Source organism: Aulonocara sp. 'chitande type north' Nkhata Bay, linkage group LG15 (assembly GCF_057382095.1).
Source record: "Aulonocara sp. 'chitande type north' Nkhata Bay isolate Kocher_YH1m ecotype deep benthic linkage group LG15, A_spYH_male_GT1.1, whole genome shotgun sequence".
NCBI classification, from domain to species: Eukaryota; Metazoa; Chordata; class Actinopteri; order Cichliformes; family Cichlidae; genus Aulonocara; species Aulonocara sp. 'chitande type north' Nkhata Bay.
The window spans coordinates 28438183-28458592 of NC_141358.1; the positions used below are offsets into that span (position 1 = coordinate 28438183).

At 48.7% G+C, this 20410-nt stretch overlaps 1 protein-coding gene across 1 annotated transcript; it reads right to left on the reverse strand.

The window, feature by feature from the left end:
* Window positions 1–2055: 2055 nt before the first annotated feature.
* LOC147313327 (uncharacterized) lies at window positions 2056–2982 on the reverse strand. The gene is made up of 3 exons (XM_086264342.1): window positions 2726–2982; window positions 2522–2639; window positions 2056–2390 (listed from the first exon to the last, which is right to left on the reverse strand). The coding sequence occupies exons 1-3, from the start codon at window positions 2831–2833 to the stop codon at window positions 2230–2232; spliced, it is 387 nt and encodes a 128-aa protein (XP_086120468.1). The 5' UTR covers window positions 2834–2982; the 3' UTR covers window positions 2056–2229.
* Between the last annotated feature and the right edge of the window lie 17428 nt (window positions 2983–20410).

Here is a 20410-nt window from a genome sequence, read left to right on the forward strand (position 1 = left end):
ATCACCAGGGCAACTGTTGTTGGCTTCTACCATCCATATTACACCACGGACAGTGTTTCCTGTGATGCCATCTTCACCCGACCAGGGCCTCTGTTGCTCGTTGATGCCATCCACATTACACCAGGGTGTGTGGTGCTGACCAATACCATCCATATTTCACCAGGGCCACTGTTGTTGGCTTCTACCATCCACATTACACCAGGGACAGTGCTTCCTGTGAGGCCATCTTCACCACACCACTGCCTGTGTTACTGTCAGGGGCCATCCACATTACACGCGGGCCTGTGGTGTTGTCCGAAACCATCCACATTTCACCAGGGCTTGTGTTTCTGCCTGATGACATCCACAAAACATAGGGGCCTGTGGTGCTGGATGAGGCCATCCACATTACACCAGGGCCTGTGGTGCTGGCCAATACCATCCACATTTCACCAGGCCCAGTGTTGTTGGCTGAGGCCATCCACATTACACCACTGCCAGTGCTTCCTTTGATTCATTCATCACCACACCAGGGCCTGTGGTGCTGGCCAATACCATCCACATTTCACCAGGGCCACTGTTGTTGGCTGAGGCCATACACTTTACACCAGGCACAGTGCTTCCTGTGAGGCCATCTTCACCACACCAGGGCCTGTACTGTTGGATGAGGACATCCACATTACACCAGGGACAGTTCTTCTTGTGCGGCCATCATCACCACACCAGGGCCTGTGCTACTTGCTGATGCCATCCACAATACACCTGGGCCTGTGGTGCTGACCAATATCATGCACAATTCACCAGGGCCAGTGGTGTTGGCTCAGGACATTCACATTACACCAGGGTGTGTGGTGCTGACCAATACCATCCACATTTCACCAGGGCCAGTGTTGTTGGCTGGGGCCACCCACATTACACCAGGGACAGTGCTTCCTGTGATTCCATCATCACCACACCAGGGCCTGTGGTGCTGGCCAATAACATCCACATTTCACCAGGGCCACTGTTTTTAGCTGAGGCCTGTGACAAAGTGGCTAGGACAGAATTCATTTGCCATTTGTCACTTGCGTATATTGTTATTCTGTGTTCTGTTATTTTACAGTCAGCCATAATGCTTTAATTTAGACATTGCTGGTGTAACTTCTCTTAACACACAATATCCCGGGTTTTGTTTGTGGTAGCAGTAGTTACATTCTTTACATCCATGCATGTGTTTTAAAGCAAACACTACTAACCATCAGATCATCTGAATTCTCTTCTGTTTACAGGCACATGTCTAGTAAATTATGTTTCTTTATGTTGCTTTGGTTATACTTACCATGGTGTCCATGTTGTGCTTGCAGGTCCTATATGTGAGACAGGTGTATGGGACGGGCCGCCCACTACTTCCTGTTTATATAGGGTCATGAGGTCAATGATTGGATCACCGGGTGTAACCAAATGGAGGGTTTTTCATTTTGTATAGTATTGTTTGTTTTCTTTAAAGTAGCCTTTTGAGTTATATTGTATGCAGTGTTTTACTTTACAAACTATTTAGTTGAGTAAATGAGTTTGTCAGTTTCATGCATGACTTTATTCCTGTTCTTTGTTTAGAATTGTATTATTTGGTTTGACCTATTTTGTTCAATGGTAGGGACTAACGAGGTCAGGTGTGGGCAAAGTCTTGTATAAAGCCAGTGGGATTTTTGCATGCCTGATTGATTGTTTTATGGTAAAAGGGAGATGCTAGCAATAAAGTATGCTTAAAAAGAACTTCAATTGTCTGCTAATGCTATTTACTTATCACCTTCTGTCACGGACCGCCGTGGCAGACCGTGTGGAGTGAGTGGAGGACCCAAGAGCAAACAGTAGTGATGGGCAGATGAAGCACTGAAGCTTTTCATCCAATTGGTTCACCCCAACGCGAAGCTTCATGAAGCTTCATTTGCTCTAGCAGGACACCTACTGGACGTAAAAATAATAGCTGGCATGAATTTGAAGAGTGTGGCATTTTGCACACAGCCTGTAAATGTCAACAACAAAAGGAGTGTGTAAAACATGTATATTGTAGTGTATACTGTGTATATTTATAGTGGCAGTATGGGAAATGATTATTTGGAAATGCTTGAAATGGAAATGATCATTTACTGTGAGGTGAGGTGTGGTTGGGGTGTGGACAGTGGTTGTGCTTTTGTAACGTTGAGGTATGGACAGCTACACACTGAGGCTTTGAGCCTCAGTCCTGCCTGTTCACATTTTATTCTGTAAAAACTAAATTTTCACTGCTTTTATGACCTTTTTAGTGGGGAGAACATAGCTAGGATTTAATGATTTAACAAATCTTTTGAATCCTTTGTCCTCCACAATGCTAAATGGCTGGGAGTCCTCAATCACCATGCTGACCAGGTCTTCATCTATTTGAGATTGTTCTCCTGAGGAAAGACAATAAAGATAAAGCACAAATATAAATATCACACACGTAACTTATAACAGTTGTATAATATTGTTATATCATTTAGTAACATTACTGCATGCTATATTATCATTGCATTTGATGGCTCACCTGGTCTTGCTCCACGATCGGTGTCCCCCTTATTCTCATGCAAAGCTCTGTAGTGCCTAAGCATGGATGAGGTGTTGCTGTTATATCCCAGCTCCCTGGCACATAGCAAACACTTCACCTTGTACAAAAGTCAAGACAGCTCAACATAAATTGTATTGCACCATCAGTATCACGAAAATACATCTTCTGTAGAAATTTACATACCTTGTTGGGAGGAATAAGATCAAAATGTTCCCACACAGGGGAGGACATCCTCCTCTTCTTAGCTGGCTCCATTCTCTCCTGACTTTCCTCACTCTCATAAACCTCCATACGGTCTCCAAACTCTCACTAACCGCAACTCTCCATCAAACACCCACATTTTTGAATGAAGTCTGAGGGGTTTATATCGCTGTCATATCTCGCGGCAAAGTTCGAACCACTTCATGAACCAGTCACGTGGTACAGCCGGGCAGCGAGGCTTCGGACGTCATCATTTTCAGCTCCTCCCATAAATGAAGCAAGCCTCGATACGCGCTTCGCGGAAACGCCCCCTCCATTACTCGACACACGCCTCGATACAGAACGTCCCATCACTAGCAAACAGAGGTGAGGACACAAAACCGGACTTAACAGAAGGCGAGCCTTTATTTAGGGCCGAAAACTTAAGGAACAAGGCAGCAAAGCAACTGAGGGAAAACCTGAACATAGACTGGGAAAACTATGGCTAAACAAAGTACAAACTAGGACTAGTTAAGGCTGGGAAACTATGACAAGGGGTAGGGGAGATAACACAGACGACGCGACGCAGACTACATGAAACACAGAGACTAAATACACATGAGGGATGATCAGGGGAAGTGGCCACACATGGGATCACAGCTGACACACATGAACCTAACGACAGGACAGGAGGGTGCAACTGAATACACTGACAATGAATACAGACTTACAAAGTAAAACAGGAAACATGGAAATTAGACATGACAAGAACTAAACATAACCACGCAGACAGGATTCATGACCCAGGGAAACTTAGTACAGGGGAGATGACATAACTGACAGCATGAACTTGACAGTACAAGACACACAGACATAAACACACGAAGGGCAAGGGAGACTTAATGCAAGGGTAATATATACAAATGGCTGGGCTACCTTAGAGAACCTAAACAAACCATAAACATCAAAATAGGCTAAACATAACACACTGGGTCACACGACCCAGAACCATGACACCTTCCTTGCTGCTTAAGTTATGCTACATCACAAGGCCATACACATTACACCAGGGACAGTGCTTCCTGTGAGGCTGTCAGGGTCCTGGGTCTCCTGACCCAGCATTTTAGTTCTTTGTGATTTTTGTATTATTGTACTTGGTGTGAGTTATTCTATAGTTTCTAGTTTCGATCCCTTGCCCTTCTCGTTTCTCTGTGTCCCCTCTGTTCTGTAAGTCTATGTCTGCATGTTTGCGTTCCCCTCCATGTCTATCGGTTCTTAGAGTCCTCTGCCTTATGGTTTATGTCTCTGTTTCTTAGTTGCTGTCTCCACGGTGTCAAGTTTGCGTCTCTGTGTGATCCTTCCTGTTTTACTTTGAAGGTCCGTGACTTATGTGAATGTGTCCTGCTTTGCTTGTCTCGTCAGTTCTAATTTCCCCCAGCTGTGCTCTCCTTCTGTGTCTCATTCTCCTCATTACTTCCCAGTGTATTTAGACCCTGTGTTTCTCTGAGTCAGTGTTGCGTCGTACCCTCAACAGGCTGTGTGTTTTGCCTCCGTGTTGTCAGTGTTTTGTTTCCAGTTCCAGTTCAGTGTTTTGTTTCCAGTTCAGTGGTTTCTGCTTCAGTGTTTTAGTCCACCAGCGTTTTTCTTTGTCTTTTGATGCCTTTAGTTAGTAAGAGGGTTTCCAGCAATAAAGCTGCGCTTTAAGTTGAACTTCTGTGTCTGAGTCCTGCATTTTGGATCCACCACTCCTGCCACACAGCCAACCATGACAGAACGATGCAACCATCAAATGGATCCTGCGGACTCACAGTCTCAGTATCTCGCGCAGTTGTGGAATTACTGCCGGGGCGTAATCCACGCTGAGGACACCCCCAAGAGACTCATTCAGGTGGTCTTTTTCGACAACTTTTTGTCTTCCACCCTCTGCACAGCTGGTTTTTTGGACATTAAAAGATTAAAACAACTAATAACAGCTCTGAGGGCCAGGATTTGCTTCGAACTGTTTGGCATGGGTGGTCCAGGCAAGGAAGGGTCAGCTACCCTCCTGGAAGCCCTCGCTGCCTGGTATTCTCAGCATCAGCATCCTTTCCCATCAAGATTTATCACTAAATCATTCGATCCTCCCTTAAGAGAGAAACTGCATCCTCGCTGCCTTCACCCCAGTACACCAGTGTCACCTGTGTCTCCAGTAGCTCAGCTCCCAGTGTCACCTGCCCCGCAGCCACTCTCAGCTCGGTTAGCCGCCCCGCAGCCACTCTCAGCTCGGTTAGCCGCCCCGCAGCCACTCTCAGCTCGGTTAGCCGCCACTCTCAGCTCGGTTAGCTACCCCGCAGCCACTCTCAGCTCGGTTAGCTACCCCGCAGCCACTCTCAGCTCGGTTAGCTACCCCGCAGCCACTCTCAGCTCGGTTAGCTACCCCGCAGCCACTCTCAGCTCGGTTAGCTACCCCGCAGCCACTCTCAGCTCAGTCTCCAGAGTCACCAGTGTCACTGTCAGTTCAGTCTCCAGAGTCACCCTCAGTTCAGTCTCCAGAGTCACCCTCAGTTCAGTCTCCAGTGTCACCCGTGTCCCTTTCAGTTCAGTTTCCAGAGCCTCCAGTGCCGCCCGTAGCGCATGCCCCCATAGCTCCAGTGCCGCCTGTAGCGCAGGCCCCAGTAGCTCCAGTGCCGCCCGTAGTGCAGGCCCCAGTAGCTCCAGTGCCGCCCGTAGCGCAGGCCCCAGTAGCTCCAGTGCCCCCGCTACCCGTAGCTCTGGCTCCAGTAATAGTGGTCTCACACACTCGCTCCATGCAGGGAGAAAGTATAATTTTACCTCAAGGTGCTTTTCGTAGTTCAGCTGCCTTTGGCACAGTTTGCCGCTCCAAGGCTTTCCCAGAGGCTAGGTCCCAGTCCTCAGCTGATTCTGGACCCCTGGAGTTTAAGCAGCCACCCGAGGGACCGCTCCGGCCTTCGTCTCCTGTCTCCGCTGGAGGGTCCGAGGGACCGCTCCGGCCTTCGTTTCCTGTTTCCGCTGGAGGGTCTGAGGGACCGCTCCGGCCTTCGTTTCCTGTTTCCGCTGGAGGGTCCGAGGGACCGCTCCGGCCTTTGTCTCCTGTCTCCGCTGGGGGGCCCGAGGAGCCCGTCCAGCTTCCTGCCTCGTCAGCTGGGGGGCCCGAGGAGCCCGTCCAGCCGCCAGCAGCAGCTTCCTCATCATCCTCGCCTGCTGCAGCTTCATCATCATCCTCGCCTGGCCCAGCCTCCGTGCCTTCAGCCTCGCCTGGCCCGGCCTCATTTCGGTCTGGAGCTAAACGGCCGTTTTCTAGACCGCTGGCTAGGCCACTGGCTGGGCACCATTGCCGTCGTGGGCGGCCCCCGGACCGCCTTCGCCTGAGTGGCCACCATTGCCGTCCGCACGGCCGGCCCCTGGACCCTCGTCGCCTGAGTGGCCGCCGTTGCCGTCCGCACGGCCGGCCCCTGGACCCTCGTCGCCTGAGTGGCCGCCGTTGCCTTCCGCACGGCCGGCCTCCCGAACTGTGTCGGCCCCCTGAACTGTTTGGACTCCTGTGCTGTCGGCCCCCTGGCCCTGTTTGGACTCCTGTGCTGTCGGCCCCCTGGCCGGCCCCCTGAACTGTTCTTTTTGGACGCGTGTTTTGTTTTGGGGCTTTCTTGTGCTTCGGTGTTTTTGTTTCGTGCCCTCCTTCCTGGACCCCCGCTGCCCGCCCTGGTCGGGTGGTTTTCTGTTTTGGGCGGTTTTCGGGGTTTTTTTTTTTCGTTTTCTTGTGTTGGGCTGTCGGGAGCCAGCCCTTGGGGGGAGGGTACTGTCAGGGTCCTGGGTCTCCTAACCCAGCATTTTAGTTCTTTGTGATTTTTGTATTATTGTACTTGGTGTGAGTTATTCTATGATTTCTAGTTTCGATCCTTTGCCCTTCTCGTTTCTCTGTGTCCCCTCTGTTCTGTAAGTCTGTGTCTGCATGTTTGAGTTCCCCTCCGTGTCTATTGGTTCTTAGAGTCCTCTGCCTTATGGTTTATGTCTCTATGTTTCTTAGTTGCTGTCTCCACGGTGTCAAGTTCGCATCTCTGTGTGATCCTTCCTGTTTTACTTTGAAGGTCCGTGACTTATGTGAATGTGTCCTGCTTTGCTTGTCTCGTCAGTTCTAATTTCCCCCAGCTGTGCTCTCCTTCTGTGTCTCATTCTCCTCGTTACTTCCCAGTGTATTTAGACCCTGTGTTTCTCTGAGTCAGTGTTGCGTCGTACCCTCAACAAGCTGTGTGTTTTGCCTCCGTGTTGCCAGTGTTTTGTTTCCAGTTCAGTGTTTTCTGCTTCAGTGTTTTAGTCCACCAGCGTTTTTGTTTCTTTTGATGCCTTTAGTTAGTAAGAGGGTTTCCAGCAATAAAGCTGCGCTTTAAGTTGAACTTCTGTGTCTGAGTCCTGCATTTTGGATCCACCACTCCTGCTTGCCCGCCTGCCACACAGCCAACCATGACAGAACGACGCAACCATCAAATGGATCCTGCGGACTCAGTCTCAGTATCTCGCGCAGTTGTAGAATTACTGCCGGGGCGTAATCCACGCTGAGGACACCCCCAAGAGACTCATTCAGGTGGTCTTTTTTGACAACTTTTTGTCTTCCACCCTCTGCACAGCTGTTTTTTTTGACATTAAAAGATTAAAACAACTAATAACAGCTCTGAGGGCCAGGATTTGCTTCGAACTGTTTGGCATGGGCGGTCCAGGCAAGGAAGGGTCAGCTATCCTCCTGGAAGCCCTCGCTGCCTGGTATTCTCAGCATCAGCATCCTTTCCCATCAAGATTTATCACTAAATCATTCGATCCTCCCTTAAGAGAGAAACTGCATCCTCGCTGCCTTCACCCCAGTACACCAGTGTCACCTGTGTCTCCAGTAGCTCAGCTCCCAGTGTCACCTGCCCCGCAGCCTCCCTCAGCTCGGTTAGCTCGGTTAGCCGCCCCGCAGCCTCCCTCAGCTCGGTTAGCCGCCCCGCAGCCACTTTCAGCTCGGTTAGCCGCCCCGCAGCCACTCTCAGCTCGGTTAGCCACCCCGCAACCACTCTCAGCTCGGTTAGCTACCCCGCAGCCACTCTCAGCTTGGTTAGCTACCCCGCAGCCACTCTCAGCTCAGTCTCCAGAGTCACCAGTGTCACTGTCAGTTCAGTCAACAGAGTCACCAGTATCACTGTCAGCTCAGTCTCCAGAGTCACCCTCAGTTCAGTCTCCAGTGTCACCCTCAGTTCAGCCTCATGACAGAGGCCATCTTCACCACACCAGGGAGTGTGCTTTTGGATGAGGCCATACACATTACACCAGGGCCTGTGGTGCTGACCAATATCATGCACATTTCACCAGGGCCACTGTTGTTGGCTGAGGCCATACACATTACACCAGGGACAGTGCTTTTGGCTGAGGCCATCATCACCATACCAGGGCGTGGGGTGCTGAGTGAGGCCGACCACATTACACCAGGACCTGTGTTACTCGTTGATGCCATCCACATTACACCAGGGCCTGTGGTGCTGGCCAATGCCATCCACATTTCACCAGGGCCAGTGTTGTTGGATGAGGCCATTCACATTACAGCAGGGCCTGTGTTGCTGGCCGAAACGATCCACATTTGACAAGGGCCAGTGGTGTTGCTGGCTGATGCCATTCACAATACCACAGAGGTCCAGTCGTTGGGCCTGTGCTACCTGCTGATGCCATCTACATTACACCAGGGCCTGTGGTTCTGGCCAATACCACCGACATTTCACCAGGGCCAGCGTTGGTAGATGAGGCCATCCACATTACACCAGGGACAGTGCTTCCTGTGAGGCCATCTTCACCACAACAGGGACTGTTCTGTTGGCTGAAACCATCCACATTACATCAGAGCCATTGGTCCTTGCCGATGTCATCCACATTTCACCAGGGCCAGTGGTGTTGGCTAAGGCCATCCACATTACACCAAGGTCTGTGGTTCTGGCCATTACCATCCACATTTCACCTAGGCCAGTGTTGGTAGATGAGGCCATCCACATTACAACAGGACCTGTGCTACTGGCTGAGGCCATCCACATTATACCACGGCATGTGCTCCCTGTGAGGCTATCGTCACCACACCAGGGCCTGTATTGCTGGCTTAGACCATCCACATTGCACCAGGGCTAGTGCTCCCTCTGAGGCCAACTTCACGACAGCAGGGCCTGCGCTGCTGTCTGAGGTCATCTACATTTCACCAGAGCCTGTGTTGCTGGCTGATGTGATCCAAATTACACAAGGGCCTGCGCTATTCGTTGATGCCATCCACATTAAACCAGGGCCTGTGGTGCAGGCCCAAACCATCCACATTTCGCCAGGGCTTGTGTTGCTGGCTGATGCGATCCACAATACACAAGGGCTTGTGCTACTGGCTGAGGACATTCACATTACACCAGGGCCTGTGGTGCTGGCTAATACCATCCACATTTCACCAGGGCCAGTGTTGTTGCCTGAGGAAATACACATTACACCAGGGACAGTGCTTCCTGTGAGGCCATCTTCACCACAACAGGGCCTGTGCTACTGGCTGAGACAGACTACATTTCACCAGAGCGCATGTTGCCGGCTGTGGCCATCTACATTTCACCAGGGCTTGGCTGCTGTCTGAGGCCATCCACATTACACCATGGCCTGTGCTTCCTGTGTGGCAATCATCACCAAACCAGGGCCTGTGGTGCTGGATTAGGCCATCCACATTTCACCAGGGATTGTGTTGCTGGCTGATGCGTTCCACAAAACACAAGGGCCTTTACTACTGGCTGAGGATATTCACATTACACCAGGGCCTGTGGTGGTGGCCAATATAATCCACATTTCACCAGGGCCTGTGTTGTTGGCTGAGGCCATACACATTACACAAGGGACAGTGCTTCCTGTGAGGCCATCTTCACCACACTAGGGCCTGTGCTACTGGCTGAGGACATTCACATCACACCAGGGCCTGTGGTGCTGGCCAATACCATCCACATTTCACCAGGGCCAGTGTTTTTGGATGAGGCCATTCATGTTATACAAGGGCCTGTGGTGCTAGCCAATACCATCCACATCACACCAGGGCCAATGGTGTTGGCTGAGGACATTAACATTAGACCAGGAACTGTGTTGCTGGCTGAGGCCACCTATATTTCACGAGGGCCTGTGTTGATGGCTGATGCCATCCACAATACAACACTAGACCAGGGTCTGTGCTGCTTGCTGATGACATCGAAAATACACCAGGGCCAGTGATTCCTTTGAGGCCATCTTCACCAGACCAGGGCCTGTGCTGCTAGCCATCCAAATTACCCAAAGGCCTGTGTTGCTGGCCGAAAACAACCACATTTCACCAGGGCCTGTGGTGTTGCTGGATGAGGCCATCCACATTATACCAGGGCCTGTGCTACTCGTTGATACCATCCACATTTCACCAGGGCTTGTGTTGCTGGCTGATGCGATCCACAGTACACAAGGGCCTGGTCTACTGGTGAGGACATTCACATTACAACATGGCCTGTTGTGCTGGCCAATACCATCCATATTTCACCAGGGCCATTGTGGTTGGCTGAGGCCATACACTTTACATCTGGGACAGTGCTTCCTTTGAGGCGATCTTCACCACACAGGGACTGTACTGTTGGATGATTCCATCCACATTACACCAGGGCCTGTGCTACTCGATGATACCATCCACATTTCAGCAGGGCCACTGTTGTTGGCTGAGACCATATACTTTACATCAGGGACAGTGCTTCCTGTCAGGCCATCATCAGCACACCAGGGCCTGTGGTGCTGGATGATGCCAACAACAACAACAACAATCTTTATTTATAGAGCACATTTAAAAACCAACGGCATGCCAAAGTGCTTAACATAAAACAAATTAACACAAGTATAATCAAAGTCATAAAAACAAAAATTAAAAGTGTAAAATTATGTTCACAGGAAAAAGCCACCAATAGAAAAAGTATAACTATAGCACATAACTATAGCATAATATAACTATGCCATCAAAACACAATGGTGATATGACATGCACAGCGCAAATAAAAGCATAATAGCAAAATTAATAGAATAAATCACTGCAAACAAGGCCAGCATTTAACCGGTAGAAAAAGCAAGATTGAATAGAGTCAGACGCCCGGATGCCAATCGGAAAGTTGTTCCATAACTCTGGTGCAGCCAGAGCAAACGCTCGATCACCTCTAGACTTCAGCCGAGATCTAGGCTGCACCAACAGTAACTGTGAGGATGATCTTAAAGCCCTAGTAGGAACATATGAGCTTAGGAGTTCCTTAAGATAGCTCGGTGCTATGTTGTTAGTGATTTTAAAAGTAAACAGCAGAATTTTAAATTGGATACGGTATTTCACAGGCAACCAGTGCAAATCAGCTAGGACGGGAGTAATGTGGGCAAACTTCCTAGTTTTGGTTAGAATGCGTGCAGCAGCATTTTGGACTGTCTGTAATCTATGAAGGAGGGCAGAGTGGAGACCAAAATAGAGTGAATTGCAGTAATCCAGTCTCGAAGTTACAAAGGCATGGATGAGCTTTTCCAGGGCTTTATGCGGGATATACTGCCTGGCCTTAGAAATAAGGCGGAGCCATTGCTTGACCTCACACATGCACTCTCGAAAACAATTCAAGGACAAAGCTAGGTCATCATTTACCTCAAAGTAGATCTGAATGTCATCGGCATAATAATGAAAATCGATGTGATATTTCTCAAAGATAGCGCTTAAAGGAAGCATGTACAATGAGAACAGAGTAGGGCCTAACACAGATCCCTGAGGGACACCACAGCAGACAGGTACAGCAGAGGAAGAGGAAGTGGCCAAATGAACCGAGGAGAGCCGATTGGAGAGGTATGATTTAAACCAATCCAGGGCAGTACCCTTGATGCCTACAGTTAGGGCTGCTCAATTAATCGAATTTTAATCACGATTACGATCTGGGCTTTCAACGATCATTAAAAATGACTGAGCCGATTATTAGTCCCTCCCTCATTTATCCGCGACACCTTAAAGGCCGGTCCGTGAAAATATTGTCGGGCGCAAAAAAGGTTGGAGACCGCTGATTAAGAGGACCCGAGGGAAGCCCGGAAAGCTAAACAGAAGTTATTTGGAGAGGAGAGTGACTGCCGCTGGTTGAAAAGAGAGGTAAAAAAAACTTCAGTGGTGTTGCACACTATTTTATATTATTTTTTAAAGTCATTGTTAACCCTTTAAAGCCGGTCAGAGCAGCACGCTCCGTGTTGTGTAACTATTTTTAAATCCCTGTAGAACCGGAACTGTGTAAGCTAGCGCAATAATTTGTTTTGCATATGAAACCGGAGGAGTTGTACTTACATCTGATGCCATCAGCTTGTCCTCGGTCACAGTTTCCTTCCACATAAAGCTTTGCAAAAACTGCATAAAAAGCTCTTGCAGGAACAAAAACACAATATTCCAGAAACACGCTTTGCCGTTCCTATCAGCTGTTCGTAACACTTCCCACAGTGAAACAGACGTCAGCGGGAACTGTCGCATGTCCGCCATTTCCTGGCCGAAACCGGAAGTGACGTCATTTTCGCGGAAATTGTAGTTTTTTACTTGTAGGCCTTAAAAGCCTATACTGGTCATGTTTGACCTTTCTGAATAGTTGCTGGGATGCTTAGAACTCAAATTGCACTGCTGGAAATAGTTTATTTTGATGCACATGCTGTTTTCTTTGCAAATTTGCATCATAGGATTGTTTTTTCGTTTTTCCTGCAGTATATAAAAATTGGTGTATCTCCAAAATAAAACTATGAAGACACTCAAAATAAATTTCCTGTTGTTGTAAACTTTTTTTTGCAACTTTTTTGTATTTAAAGTTTTGAGGGATAAACCTCTTAAATTTCTCCAAGTAGAAATACATGTAAAAAACAAAACCGATTTTCAATTTTTTTGTAGTTTATTGCACTTTTTTGCAATTAATGTAGTTACTATGGACTTAATGCATACATATTATTAAAATATGGGCTATAACAGTTGCATAGCAAATTGAAATGCTCCCACAAACGGCACTACAGCATGTAAAAAAAAATAATATAAGCTCTGGCGGACTTGGTTCTATAGTAGGTCTTAAAGGGTTAAATAAATATCGTCAAATAATCGCGATCTCAATTTCAGTGAAAATAATCGTGATTATCATTTTTGCCATAATCGAGCAGCCCTACCTACAGTGTGCTCAAGTCTCGCCAATAGGATGTTATGATCAACCATATCAAATGCCGACAATAGATCCAATAGCACTAGGACCGAGGAGCATCCATTATCGGCCATTAATAGAAGGTCATTAAGAACTCGGAGCAGCGCTGACTCAGTGCTATGATGTGGTTTGAAGGCCGATTGGAATTTATCATTAATGCTATTCTCATCCAGGTAGGCCTGGAGTTGAAGCAAAACTATCTTCTCAAGAAGTTTGGCCAAGAACGGAAGCTTGGAAATCGGCCTATAGTTCGCATAATCATTATAATCGAGGTTCCTTTTTTTAAGAACAGGCTGAATTATAGCATGTTTAAAGGCTGATGGTACGCAGCCGGAAAGCAAAGAAGAGTTCAAAAGGGACAATATACTAGGTCCAATTGCACTGAAACAGTCCTTAACTATACGAGATGGAAGAACATCATATACGGGATTAGTATTGTTCAGTTGTTCAACTAGACGCTTAAGAGTAGGGAGTGAAACGGGTTCAAACTGATGGAAGGTAGAGGAACAGTCAGGGATAAATGCAGGGCCTGTCATTAAAGGAAGAGCAGATTTAAGAGATGAAACTTTATCTAAAAAATAATTAAAAAATTGTTCGCAAGGAACCGGGGAGCACGGTAGCGGCATAGTGGGGCAGGTGTTAACCACAGAGTTAAAAATTTTAAATAAAATTCGAGGATTGTTACCATTGGTAGAGATAATTTTTGAAAGGAAAGCTGCTTTAGCCATTTTGGCAGCAGTTTGAAACTTCAGCTAATACGTAGGATGTCGTAAGATGCCTGGAGTTTATCTTTCCTCCACCTCCTCTCATCACGCCGACACACACGTCGTAGAGCGCGAACAGAGTCGCTTAACCAGCATTGTGAATAAGTTCTGGGGCGCTTCATTTTAATAGGTGCAACAATGTCGAGGATGGAGGAACATGTAGTTAACAGGGTATTGGCAAAATTCTCAACCGTATGAGGGGTAAGACAATCTGACGTAATAGATGCAGAATTCACAAAAGAAGCAGAGAAATTCACCACAGTATCAGCATTAACAGTACGCAAGGGCAAAGAGGAGCCTCAAGGTGTAATCCGATATTACCTAGGTTAACATCGAAGATAACCGGGGAGTGGTCGGAAAGACCAGTATTTCTAATATCCTTAATGCATATATCCACGCCATATGTAAAGACCAAATCAAGGGTATGGCCTTTAACATGGGTTGGTTCATTCACCCACTGAGTAAGATTAAAAGAGTTAGTCAATGCAAGAAAATCTTTGGCCAATTGGTCATCCATACAGCAGACATGTATATTAAAATCACCAGAAATAATAACAAAGCCATATTTAAAAAGAATGGATCCCAAAAAGTCAGTAAATTCATAAATAAACATCTTGTGGTATTTAGGCGGACGATAAACCACAACACACAGAGTAGTCCGAGAGCCAGTCAGCTCCAATAACTGACCTTCAAAGCTAGAGTAGATGGGGGAGGATAGCAGCCGAGCTTCATGTTTGTTTTTAAAAACCGAGGCTAAGCCGCCACCTCTGCCAGTGAGCCTTGGTGAGCTAAAAAAAAAAAAAAGCACAGTCAGGAGGGAGAAGCTCAGAGAAGGGGATGAACTCACCCAGAGAAGTCCACGTCTCTGTCAGAAATAGAACGTCCAGTCCCGTGGTGAGGAAAAAGTCATTTAAGAGAAAAGCCTTATTCGAGAGAGACCTGACGTTAAATAAAGCCATCCGAGTCCGAGGAGCTAGGTCATTAGCGGTGGCCCGTCGCAGAGTGCTGAGGTTGTTATGTTGAACACCACGACCGAGCGACGTTATCCAGGACCGAACAGGGAGGCAAGCCACTGGGCAGGCAGGGTAGGTTTGAAGGCCAGCAAGTCAGATCCAACGATGACTCAACAGTTTAACCGCGGAGCGGCTCCTGGAATAGTGGATGAAACGTGAAAGCTCACGGCTTGTAAAAGGGTAATCCGTAGCCATGGCTCTAAGATAAGCCTTGAAGCGGAAGCGAACGCCACTCCTTCTACCCCGTTTCCTGAAGCGTTTCTTACGCAGAGTGGAAAAAGGTAAGTAGGTCACACTGGTGGGGGAAACGGGCATCAAGGGGATTGCATCGCCCAAGGTCCCACAGAGGTCCAGTCGTTGGGGATAGGAAAACCGAAGATTCAGGAGCGTGTCTCTGTCATAAGTAATTAGCGTACAGTCACCTAGTGAACATAAAACCAAAGATAAAACAACAAGGAGTGCTACGCCAAGGCGCAGTCGAAGTCGAAGACGGCCTGCCATGCACATCAACATTACACCAGGGCCTGTGCTACTCGTTGATGCCATCCACATTACATCAGGGCCTTTGGTGCTGGCCAATTCCATCCACATATCACCAGGGCCAGTGTTGTTGACTCAGGCCATCCACATTACACCACTGCCAGTGCTTCCTGTGATGCCATCATCACCAAACCAGGGCCTGTGGTGCTGGCTGACGCCATCCACATTACACCAGGGCCTCTGCTACTCGATGATACCATCCACATTTCACCAGGGATTGTGTTGCCGGCTAATGCGTTCCAGAAAACACAAGGGCCTTTACTACTGGCTGAGGATATTCACAATACACCAGGGCCTGTGGTGCTGGCCAATATAATCCACATTTCACCAGGGCCACTGTTGTTGGCTGAGGCCATACACATTACACAAGGGACAGTGCTTCCCGTGAGGCCATCTTCACCACACCAGGGCCTGTGCTTTTGGCTGAGGCGATCCACATTACATCACGGCCTGTGATGCCGGCTTCTACCATCCACATTACATCAGGGACAGTGATTGCTGTGTGGCCATCTTCACCCCACCAGTGCCTCTGCTGCTCGTTGATGCCATCCACATTACACCTGGGCCTCTGGTGCTGACCGATATCATGCACATTTCACCAGGGCCAGTGGTGTTGGCTAAGGTGATTCACATTACACCAGGGTGTGTGGTGCTGACCAATACCATCCATATTTCACCAGGGACAGAGTTGTTAGATGAGGCCATCCACATTACAACAGGGCCTGTGCTACTGGCTGAGGACATTTACATTTCACCAGGGCCTGTGGTCATGGCTGAGGCCAACTACATTTCATCAGGGCCTGTGGTCATGGCTGAGGACATTCACATTACACCAGGGCCTGTGGTGCTGGCCAATACCATCCACATTTCATCTGGGCCAGTGTTGGTAGATGAGGCCATCCACATTACAACAGGGCCTCTGTTGCTGGCTGATGTGATCCACATTACACAAGGGCCTGTGCTACTCGTTGATGCCATCCACATTAAACCAGGGCCTGTGGTGCAGGCCGAAACCATCCACATTTCACCAGGGCTTGTGTTGCTGGCTGATGCGATCCACAATACACAAGGGCATGTGCTACTGGCTGATGCCATCCCCATTACAGCAGGGCCTGTGGTGTTGGCTGAGGACATTCACATTACGCCAGGGCCTGTGGTGTTGGCCAATACCATCCACATTTAAAGAGGGCCAGTGTTGTTGGCTGAGGACATACACATTACACCAGGGACAGTGCTTCCTGTGAGGCCATCTTCACCACAACAGGGCCTGTGCTACTGGCTGAGGCAGACTACATTTCACCAGAGCGCATGTTGCCGGCTGAGGCCATCTACATTTCACCAGGGCCTGGCTGCTGTCTGAGGCCATCCACATTACACCATGGCCTGTGCTTCCTTTGAGGCCATCTTCACCACACCAGGGCCTGTACTGTTGGTTGAGGCCATCCACATTACACCAGGTACAGTTCTTCCTGTGTGGCAATCATCAGCAAACCAGGGCCTGTGGTGCTGGATGAGGCAGACTACATTTCACCAGAGCGCATGTTGCCGGCTGAGGCCATCTACATTTCACCAGGGCCTGGCTGCTGTCTGAGGCCATCCACATTACACCATGGCCTGTGCTTCCTTTGAGGCCATCTTCACCACACCAGGGCCTGTACTGTTGGTTGAGGCCATCCACATTACACCAGGTACAGTTCTTCCTGTGTGGCTATCATCAGCAAACCAGGGCCTGTGGTGCTGGATGAGGCCATCCACATTTCACCAGGGATTGTGTTGCTGGCTGATGCGTTACACAAAACACAAGGGCCTTTACTACTGGCTGAGGATATTCACATTACACCAGGGCCTGTGGTGCTGGCCAATATAATCCACATTTCACCGGGGCCACTGTTGTTGGCTGAGGCCATACACATTACACAAGGGACAGTGCTTCCTGTGAGGCCATCTTCACCACACCAGGGCCTCTTCTGCTCGTTGATGCGATCCACATTACACCTGGGCCTGTGGTGCTGACCGATATCATTCAAATTCAAAATTTTATTTGTCACGTACACAGTCATACACAGTACGATATGTAGTGAAATGCTTGGACAACTGCTCGTGACCTAAAGAAAACAAAAAAGGAAAAGGCTATGAATAAGATAGGAAATAAATATGAAAAATTAAAAAGGGTAAATTTAAGTAGGAAGGAATAAAATATAAATTAAAGTTGAAAATAAAATAACTGTACAACAAAATACACAATATAGAACTATATAAGAATGTATGAAGAAATATAAATAAATATATACACAATAACAGCAGCTGTACAAGTATTAACTGGAAATGAAGAATATAATGTCCGGTGTTGTGCAATCCACATTATGTCTTGTGCAGTGCAAATATGCTTAAAGTGATTTAAGTGATGAAGTGAAAACAATGTCCAGAATGTCCAGTGTGTGTGTAAGAACTGTATGTGTGGGTCAGTACTGTATGGTGGTGTGATTGAGAGACCGTATCGCCTGCGGGAAGAAGCTCCTCCTCAGTCTCTCTGTGTTGGTCTTCAGGGAGCGGAATAACTTTCCTGACCTCAACAGAGAGAACAGTCTGTTGTTGGGATGGCTGAGGTCCTTCACGATCTTCCTGGCCTTGGTCCAGCACCGCCTGCTGTAGATTGAGTGCAGGTCAGGGAGCTCGGAGCGGATGGTGCGCTCAGCTGACCGCACAACCCTCTGTAGAGCTCGTCTGTCCTGCATGGTGCTGTTCCCGAACCAGGTTAAGATGTTTCCCGCCAGGATGCTCTCTATGGTTCACGAGTAAAAGTTCCTGAGCACCTTGGAGGGCAGTTGGAAGTCTCTCAAGCGTCTGAGGTGGTAGAGACGCTGTCGGGCCTTTTTCACCACGGTGTTGATGTGACAGGACCATGACAGGTCCTGCGTGATGTGAACTCCGAGGTATTTGAAGCTGTCCACTCTATCCACTGGGCACTCGTTGATGACGGGGGTCTGGTAGGTCCTCTCCTGCTTAGTGCTGAAGTCCACTATCAGCTCCTTTGTCTTACTGACGTTTAGAAGGAGTTTGTTCCTCTGGCACCAGTTCTCCAGATTTGTAATCTCCTTCAAGTAGGCCGTCTCGTTGTTATCAGAGATCAGGCCCACCTGTTCGTCAGCAAACTGACCATCATGCACATTTCACCAGGGTGTGTGGTGCTGACCAATCCCATCCATATTTCACCAGCGACAGAGTTGTTAGATGAGGCCATCCACATTACAACAGGGGCTGTGCTACTGGCTGAGGACATTTACATTTCACCAGGGCCTGTGGTCATGGCTGAGGCCAACTAAATTTCATCAGGGCCAGTGGTCATGGCTGAGGACATCCACATTTCACCAGGGCCAGTGTTGTTGGATGAGGCCATTCACGTTACACCAGGGCCTGTGGTGCTAGCCAATACCATCCACATTACACCAGGGCCAATGGTGTTGGCTGAGGACATTCACATTACACCAGGGCCTGTAGTGCTGGCCAATACCATCCACATGTCACCAGGGTCAGTGTTGTTTGCTGAGGCCATCCACATTACACCAGGGACAGTGCTTCCTGTGAGGCCATCTTCACCAGGACCTGTGCTGCTGGTTGAAGCCATTCAAATTACACCACGGCCTCTGGTGCTGGCCAATACCATCCACATTTCACCAGGGCCACTGTTGTTGGCTTAGGCCATCCACATTACACCAGAGACTGTGATGCCGCCTTCTACCATCCACATTACACCAGGGCCCGTGCTTCCTGTGAGGCCATCTTTACCCCACCAGGGCCTTTGATGCTCGTTGATGCCATCCACATTAGGGCCTGTGATGCTGGCCGATATCATGCACATTACACCAGGGCCAGTGGTGTAAGCTAAGGCCATCCACATCACACCAAGGTGTGTGGTGCTTTACCAATACCATCCATATTTCACAAGGGCCAGTGTTGTTAGATTATGCCATCCACATTACACCAGGTCCTGTGCTGCTGGCTGAGGCCATCCACATTGCAGTAGGGCCTGTGCTGCTGGCTGAGGCCACCTATATTTCACTAGGGCCTGTGTTGATGGCTGATGCCATCCACAATACACCAGGGCCAGTGATTTCTGTGAGGCCATCTTCACTAGACCAGGGTCTGTGCTGCTTGCTGATGCCATTGAAAATACACCAGGGCCAGTGATTCCTGTGAGGCCATCTTCACCAGACCAGGGCCTGTGCTGCTAGCCATCCAAATTACCCAAGGGCCTGTGTTGTTGGCCGAAAACAACCACATTTCACCAGGGCCTGTGGTGTTGCTGGATGAGGCCATCCACATTACAAAAGGGCCTGTGCTACTCGTTGATACCATCCACATTTCACCAGGGCTTGTGTTGCAGGTTGATGCGATCCACAGTACACAAGGGCCTGTGCTACTGGCTGAGGACAGTCACATTACAACATGGCCTGTTGTGCTGGCCAATACCATCCGCATTACACCACGGACAGTGCTTCCTGTCAGGCCATCATCACCACACCAGGTCCTGTGGTGCTGGATGATGCCATCAACATTACACCAGGGCCTGTGCTACTCGTTGATGCCATCCACATTACACCTGGGCCTGTGGTGCTGACCGATATCATGCATATTTCACCAGGGTGTGTGGTGCTGACCAATACCATCCATATTTCACCAGCGACAGAGTTGTTAGGTGAGGCCATCCACATTACACCAGGGCAAGTGTTGTTGGCTAAGGCCATTCACATTACACCAGGGTGTGTGGTGCTGACCAATACCATCCATATTTCACCAGGGACAGTGTTGTTAGATGAGGCCATCCACATTACAACAGGGCCTGTGCTACTGGCTGAGGACATTTACATTAGACCAGGGACAGTGCTTCCTGTGAGGCCATCATCACCACACCAGGGCCCGCACTGTTGGATGAGGCCATCCAAATTACACCAGGGAATGTTCTTCCTGTGAGGCCATTATCACCACACCAGGGCCTGTGGTGTTGGATAAGGCCATCCACATTTCACCAGGGCCTGTGCTTTTGGCTGAGGCCATCCACATTACATTACGGCCTGTGACGCCGACTTCTACCATCCACATTACACCAGGGACAGTGCTTCCTGTGAGGCCATCTTCACCCCACCAGGGCCTCTG